Here is an 8,021-nt window from a genome sequence, read left to right as displayed (position 1 = left end):
TGCCCTGAACTTGGCCCAAGCAGAATGAGGCTGATAGCACATGCTGAGGCCATTCTACTGCATCTGCCAGAGAGCCTGGCGAGACAGCAGATAAACCCTGGAGGGCTCATGGGACATTTGCACCCCTATGCAATGACCAACACAGGGAGGTGTAGGGGGACTGGCATAGGCCCCTAACCATCAGCCTGGAGCCCAGCCACCCATTACAGTGGGCCAAGAGGGAGCAAGGGGAAACAAGAAAGCCTTTGGCCCAGCTGTACCCTGAAAGAAGTGTGAAGTAATGTGGAGGGGGAGATAAGAGAGCAAAGGACGACAAGAGAACCACGACCACAGAATCCATCTTGACCCAAGACCCAGATCCAAGACCCAGCCCTTCCTTACATCATCCTGACTCTCTGGGACTCCTCTCCCAATCTCTAGCATCAGGGGGGAAAATGCTGCCCATCACTAGGCCTGTCCCAGTCCACTCACCCCACTGGTCAACCCCAGGTTGTCCATCACCCCCACTCCCCGCCTAGCAAAGCCCACTTTTCCCAACCCTGAGAATCACCGCAGCCATCGTCACCTGCCGTCGGCTTTATTTCACTGCCATTGTGACCAACAATGTGTGCAATAGGAAGACGGAGCTCGTTTCTAGGAACGGTGCAGCTGACCGCAAGCGGGGCTGTGCAAACATCCCAGCTAGACCTAGGAAAAACTTGTCCTGTGGAGTCATTTCCCAGTGGTCCCTCCAGGGGCCGAGCAGCAGTGAGACCACAGGCAGAAACAGTAGCCGGGTTGGCCCCAGGAACCCCACACAGCACAAAGCACCCGGACTCTTTCTACACCTGTCCTGTGCTCCACACAGGCAGCATATCAGACATATACATACACGCAACGGAACCATGCCAGTTATAAATGTATAACCAGTCACCATTCTTTGTTAATTTCACAGTAACTGTGCACCAAAGACAAGAGTCCAGTGTTGACTCAGGGTAGGCAATCTGCCCCAGGAAAGCAAGCACTAGAGGAAAAACCAACACAGGGGTGTTCTGCCTGCACATGTGTAGTACTACACACACACACACACACATACACACACACGGGGTAGGGTGAGGGTGACGAAGGGAGTGAGCGATCTCTCGGATCGTAAGTCACAGGGTTCTACCAGCCTCTCCAGAGGTGGAGTCAGAAGCCAGGACAGCACTGCCTCTTCTCCAGCTCTGCACTGCAGCCTGTCCTGGGCCTCCAGTCTTGGAGCATCACTGACCACTGGCAACAGCTTCCCAGGCCAGCCGTGGACATATTAGGAGAGCACAGAGACGCTTAGGAGATGAACAGTGGATCTGTCCACCTTGGGGAGACCAACTGTCACTTCACTTCAGACCAAGCAAACACATAAATACATCAAGTGTTAGCAGAAGATCCAATGATCCAGACTTGCCTGACTCTGGGCCACTTGGAACCAGCAGAGACAGCCCTGTTGGGGAGAGGGTAGGTTATTTCAGGCAGTGCTACCACTTACTGAGGCCACCCCCATCCTGCCCCACCCCTTTCCTGAAACGACCAAGGCTTGCTTGGGGTGCAGGTCAGCAAAGTAAGGTGGCCCATATCCACAGCAGAGGCAGAGGGCAAAGCCCTTCACATTTCAAGGGCACCAGCCTTCCTTCCAGGGCTGTAGACAAGGGGACAATCTGCCTCCCTTCTCCCTGGGACAGCTGCTCCTACCCATGCCCCTCGGCAGGAGATGGTGCAGCAGACACTGCTCCTGTTAAGCTGGACGAGCTTTGGCCTTGTGTTTGGTGCCTGGGAATGACTACAGCTCCAGGGAAACCCTTTAGAAAGCAGCAGAGTGACTCCCATGGTCAGGCCTGCTGGAACACAGCGCCAACTTCAACATGAAAAGCTTGGCTCATGGCAAAATCTGCCACCCCCAGCCCCATGAAGCCAGTAGGGGACACTTGCACAGTCCTCAACCAGTAGCAGACACATAGTAGTACCCTTGGAAGGCTCCTGATAGAAAGAGAATCTATTTCCAAATTCTCCTTAGCTGCCTGAAGTTCCACCCCTGTTCTACCCCAGGGATACCCAGCTTCAGCCACCCTCCTCATGATGCTCCAGTTCCCCGGTGGAGCTATGCCTCCTGAAAGGCCAGCTGTATCTCTGTGGCCCCTGCTGGTACTCCTTGTGCCTGAGGCCTTCTCAACAGGGGCTCCTGCTGTCACTCACCAGGAATGGCCTGCTCACTCAGTGCACCCTGTTAAGACACTTGCATTAATGACTTTCTTGACAAGTGAGTCATTCTATCACAACAGTAGGCACACAAGGACACTCAAGTGTCCCAGCAGGGTGGTCAGGGAAGGCCCAGGACAGGACAACTGTTACCTCACACTGCCCAGTGAGTGGGCAGGCCAGGAACTCTAGAACCTTGCTAGAGAGGACAGTGAGGAAGAAAGTGTCCCTAACTGGGCAGGATACAACCTCAGGTGTGAGGTGGAGAGAAGGGGAGGAGGAGGCAGCCCATTCAAGCAGCACCATTCATTCAGGTTGGCTGGTACAACCTTCTAGCCTTGGGGTAGGGCTACCACCTGCCTGCGCTTCTTCCTCCATCCCAGAGTCCCACCCAGGAGACCCTGCCCTGTCTCTTCCTCCACCTTGGGGATACAGAAAAACACTTCACACAAGCAAGGGCTTGACCAGGCCATAGTGGAACTTGCGGACATGGCGATACAGGTCACCAGACTGTGTGAATCGGCGGTCACACCAGCGGCAGGCATGGGGCTTCTCCCGTGTGTGGACCACAGCGTGCCGGCTTAAGTTGTGTGAGTACTGGAAGCTCTTGCCGCACTGCATGCATGTATAGGGCTTCTCCCCAGAGTGTGTCCGTTCATGCCTCTTCAGCGTGTATGTGCAGGAGAAGGTCTTGCTGCAGAGTGGGCATGTGGGCACGGACCCCTCGGGGGAGAGCCTGGTACGGACACTGTCCCGCTCTCGGAAGTGGGCGCTGAGATGCAGCTGCAGTGCGTGGGTGCTAGGGAACAGCTTGCAGCACAGCGGACAAATGCAAAGGTGCCTGCTGGGACCCAGCTCTTCACCGTCCACCTCTGGCTCTGCATGCAGCCCAAGCTGCTGGCTGCCTGTCCCTTGGATATGCAGTGGCTCCAAGTCTACTGCCAGGCCCTGGGCTGCAGAAGCACAGACTGGATGTGGGGATCTGTCCGCGCTCTGCGGGCTGCTGCTATCTGGTTCTGAGAACGAATCTTTCTCAGCCTTCACCAGAGGCTGGTCCCCTTGCTGTATGGAGCTGCAGAGGGATGTCTGGTGGAGACAGGGCGGGTGGACTTGCTCCGGTCTTGGGCTAGGCTTCATTGACAGGTCCAGGGCGCCACTTGACTCCTCTGCAACCTGCCAACATGCAGGTCCAAGTGTTGGCAGAGGATGGGCAGCCTTGACCCCTACAGATGAGGGTTTGGCCTCTGGTGTGGCTTGGCAGGAGGCAGGGGACCAGGAAGGCAGGGGGTGTGGTGGCTGCCCAGGAAGCTCTGTTCCCAGCGTACGGGTCTCCAGGTCTGGGTCCTTCTTTCTGAGCCTGCCCTTGCAGACCTTGACGATGTCATACATGTGTAGGTAGCTGGCGGCAGCCAAGACGTCCTCGACAGGTAGACTGTGCAGGTCCAGGCGGCCCTCGTACATGAAGTCCAGCAGGCGGCTGAAAGCGGGTACCGTGACGATGTCGCCGTTGAGCCGCACCGTGTCGCGGCTGCTCGCGGGCTGGTCCCTGTAGAAGAGATGGAAGTAGACACTGCACGCGGCCAGCACCGCGCGGTGCGCAGGGAAGCGCGCGTCGCCCACCAGGACAGTGCAGTCGCACAGGAACCCCAGCTCGCGCTGCTGCCTCAGGCGGCCCAGCAGCCGTACGCCGTGCTCCGGGAACTCCATGCCGCCGCAGTCATCACCTGGGCACAAACGGGACGCCTGTCAACACGCCGGGGATGCCGTGGCCGCCGCTCGCCCCGACGCGCCCTTCCCGGGTGCAGGAAACCCACAGAAAGGCGCGGGAGGGACGCGCGCAACCGCCAGTCCCGAGCCGCCCGGGCACCTGCCCGGAGCAGGAAAAACTCGATCGAAAGTAAACAGAAGCCGCTCTGCCGCCGGGGCGGGGCTCGGGGCGCAGTGGAGGGGCCGAGCCGCGCGGACAGAAGTCGGGACTTCAGGCTGCTTCGCCCGCCCCCCCGCCTGGCTCGCCCCCCGACGCCGGAGTCGCCTCCCGCCCGCTGCCGCCAGCTGCCACCGCTGCCGTCGGCCCCATTTATGGCAGCGCGGCCGTGGGGAGCGGCCGGCTGGGCAGGCGGAGCCGAGTACCCTCCCCTGTGCTCACCTCCGCCGCCCGCGCGGCTCTCCGCTCGTTCGGCAAGCTTTCCGGTGCAGCTCGGACCTCACCGAGCTACGAGCGGCGCGCCCCAGCAGGGAGGGCGCAGAGACCCGGACGGCGCCGGGCGGGGCGCGCACTAACTTGGCCGGCTGGGCAACGCCTGCTGCTTGCCCCGCCCCGAAGAGCGAAACTCCCGGCTGGAGCTGGAGGGGGCGGGCCAGGCGACTTCCCGGAGCGGCGGAACCGCTGAGGTCACCTCGCTACCCCTTCTCTGTCCGCCCCACCCGGTCAGCCCCGCTAGAAGCTAGCCCGCCGCACTCTGTGGCGGGAGGGGGGTGCGGGACCCTCTCGCGATACTTGTCTCCTGGGCCTCTGTGCCCTCCATGGAGTCACGACTGCCCTGGTGGACAAAGGGGCAGTCGCTTCTCCCTGGACGAATGCACCGGCAGTCACTGACGGCGTAACCCGGACAGTGGCCTCGGACCCGTTGGAAGACAGTCCTTCAGATGGGTCAAGGCGCTACCGGGAGACCGCAGATGTCAAAAAGAAATTCACTTCTTCCTAAGAAGCATTCTCTTGAATTCAGGTTAACACAGCTGGGACAGGCCGAGGAGCTGGGGTCTCAGAGGATTACCGCCCTCTGCAGACCCTGGGCTGGCAGCCAAGCACACTAAGATCTGTGACAGAGGGCACTGGATAGGGCAGATATGGTGGGATGGGTTAAAGACACAATCACAGAGAAGTGTCAGGAGTTAGGCAGACAGGTCACAGGATGTAGGAGGAGTGATATGGAGAGAGGCCAGGGCCGGCACTCTGTGCACAGTGTTCCAGGGGAATCAGGGTCAGCAGGGTGTGAGGAGACACCTGCTTCTTCTGGGGAGAGGACATGATGATAGAGCTCTGGGTTTAGAGGAGTAGGGGCCTCTTGGCATGGGCTACACCCAAGGGTGCAGGTGGAGGGGTATTCTCGGCTGAGGGGGCTTGAAGTTGCTTGAGACCTCGCTCATGCTGAGCTTCATTAAGCCTGTCAGTTAGATACTCTCATTCACAGTTCTAGTGTGAAGGAGGGGCCACATAGTACTGTGTTGCAGGGCCAGGGTTCCTATGGGTCTAGGCCCATTCCGAAATTACACCTTGCATTTGTGAGAAGTCCCCGAACCAAGAATGTTGGGTGGGTACCACCTAGAGTGCTAGAGGGTAAGTAGGAAGGGGGTCTTGTACAGGGATTACAGGAAAAGGGGCAAAGGCCAGGTGTGTGGGTAGACTAGCCAAAGGCATCCTGGGTGGAGGGGACTGCTGAGTCCCCTCCCTTGTTCTTTAGACACAGAGGACCAGTTGTGAAGTGGGGCTTTCTGGCTGTTGGGGACAGCTCCGGGGACCTGTTCAAAGTCGTGTTCCTGGAGGACCTAATTCTACAGGGAAGAAAACCACAGTGTTATGCTAAACAGGAGGCTGAAGAAGGGATATTTCAAGTTCTAGACCAGCTCGAACTACACAGCAAGGTCCAGTCTCAACTTCCTGTCCTGGAAAAAAAATTGCATATCTGATATGCACATTTGACTAGATATATGAGTGTTTCCTACGTCTGGCAACTGCAGCAAGGATCCTAGAGTTACCCTGAATTTATCCAGGCACTGCACAGCTGAGGGGCAGAGCTTGGCTGTCCCTAACATAAGAGCCCTGCTTGGGGAGGGCCAGTTCCCTCTGACTATCCAAGTAATTACCACCACTCTGCCTCCCATATTCAGGGTAAGCCCAGATCCTACTGTTTCTGAGCCAGGCAGGGCTGGAGCCTGCCTCTGCCTCAGCCCCTCCCAGAGTTAGCAGGATTCTGAACCCCAATATCCACGGTTCTCAACCTTCCCAATGCTTCAACCCTTTAATAATACAGTTCCTTGTGTTGTGGGGACTCCTAACTATAAAAATATTTTTGTTACTACTTCATAAATTTTGCTACTTTTACGAATTGTCATGTGAACATCTGCTTTTCTGATGATCTTAGGCAATCCCTGTGAAAGGGTTATTTTATTCCCCAATGGGTCGTGACCCACAGGTTGAGAACCACTGCCCTATTTCCTTAATCACACCTTTACTAGTGGGGACTAGCGACATGGGAATCAGAGCACATTCTAGGGACCTATGAACATTAACTTTGGGGCATGCTATAAGATGTGCCTGTAGCCCTGGGATGTTCTTTCCAAAAGTTCCCACCACTGTGTTCTCTTCATTCCTTTCTTTGCTTGAAGGTCACCTCTTTAGCAACTTTCCTCCCTGATCCCTCTTGATCTGCAACCCATCCTCCACTCCAAAGGTTGTCCGTCGAGGTGCATCCCTGTTCCTTTATGGGGCCATGGCTTGTGTGCACTGGTTGAGCCTAAGCCTGCCACAGAATGGCCCTTGAGGAAATCATGGCTGGATGTTGAGTGCTGGCACCAGTGAAACTGCTGCGTGCAGGACCAGCCACACCTGCAGGGTCACTCCACATTCCTCAGGCTGGTCCAACATCTGTGCTGAGAACCCTGATACCTGACACTCCAAGATCCCTCTCTACTGGCCCGTTCTCTGTGGCATATAGATGACAGAGGCTATCACAAAGCCACAGCCCAGCTGGTACGGGCAGAACCTCTCTAGATTTAGGGCGCCATCTAACCTGGGAGCTGTCTCAAGGTTCCACTGTGCAGCTGATGCCCAGACATTTTAGCTCAGGATAGGACTCAGGCACTTGAGTCCTACTAAGCTGCCAGCCCCTGCAAACGATGAGGGAGGACGACCTCTGTGCCTGGGGAGGAGGGTCAGGGACCACAGCTTTTGTTGGGGAGCATGGCTGCAGAGCATGTTGGCGGCAAGTCTCAGTAAGGCAGACTTGCTTCTCACCTTGTGGCTCTGTCTAGGAGGCCCAAGAGAGAGGTGTTGCTAAAGTTTGGACCCAGAAGAAGGAGTCGCCTACACAACCACCCCCTCCGGACACAGGGGAAGATAGAGATACAAAGAAGGGAGGCGGGACTGGGCCCTGCTTAGAAACAGGGCTCACCACAGTGGAGCCGTCTCCCACAGTGGCTTCCAGGAAGAGCACCCAAGTGAGACGGGCCACTAGAGAACAGCCGGGAATTGCTATATGTTCCACAAGAGGGCGCCCTGCTGATTCTCACTGGCCAGACCTGTGTAGCAACGGGATGGGGAAGTAGGAGAGGAGGAGTTGGGGGTCTGGGGTGAAGGTTTGCTGGGTGAGTGATGGATATTTGTGTGACTCTCAGCCTCTGAGGGCAACCCTCGGGGTCAGGGATACAGCTGGAGCAGAACAGAACTGCTGCTGGGCCTCTGACTTAGCGCCCTGGAGGTGCTCTGAGCTGGGGCAGCTGTGCAGCAGAAAGGGCGCAGAACAGAGCCCCCACTCCCCATCCCGGTCTGACGAGTATGGGACCGTTGCTGAGAGGAGAGTGTCCTTTTCCGGGAGAGAGCGGGGCGTGCTTCCTAGGGGAGCCCCAGGAGCCAGCGAAGGAGCTTCGGATTTCCATCCCGGGCGACAGATAGGATACCGTGGACTACTACCCTCTTGTTTACACTCCTGGTGAACTCTGACCCTTGTATGAAAAACAAAACATGCCCCCTGGTTAAAAATACCAAACACATGAAGGTAAATTCACAAAAGGGTTACTATCAAGTCAGGCTT

General features: G+C 57.0%; 1 protein-coding gene across 6 annotated transcripts in view; it reads right to left on the bottom strand.

Moving 5' to 3' along the window:
- Positions 1–561: 561 nt before the first annotated feature.
- Zbtb42 (zinc finger and BTB domain containing 42) overlaps positions 562–8,021 on the bottom strand; it is an 8,022-nt gene continuing 562 nt past the window's right edge. For 2 of the 6 annotated variants that reach the window (XM_031355811.1, XM_031355810.1), the window contains exons 2-3: positions 4,358–7,932; positions 562–3,935 (exon numbers count right to left, since the gene is read on the bottom strand). In XM_031355811.1, coding sequence (XP_031211671.1) covers positions 2,656–3,918 — 1,263 coding nt within the window. In that variant the 5' untranslated portion in view covers positions 3,919–3,935; positions 4,358–7,932 and the 3' untranslated portion in view covers positions 562–2,655. Of the gene's footprint in view, positions 4,276–4,357; positions 7,933–8,021 lie in introns of those variants that run through there. The other 4 variants (XR_004114151.1, XM_031355812.1, XM_031355814.1 and 1 more) reach the window with 4 other exon arrangements.

This window comes from Mastomys coucha, unplaced genomic scaffold, assembly GCF_008632895.1.
Source record: "Mastomys coucha isolate ucsf_1 unplaced genomic scaffold, UCSF_Mcou_1 pScaffold6, whole genome shotgun sequence".
Classification (NCBI taxonomy): domain Eukaryota; kingdom Metazoa; phylum Chordata; class Mammalia; order Rodentia; family Muridae; genus Mastomys; species Mastomys coucha.
The sequence above is the reverse complement of the archived record's forward strand: the minus strand, read 5'-3'. Positions and strand labels throughout refer to the sequence as shown.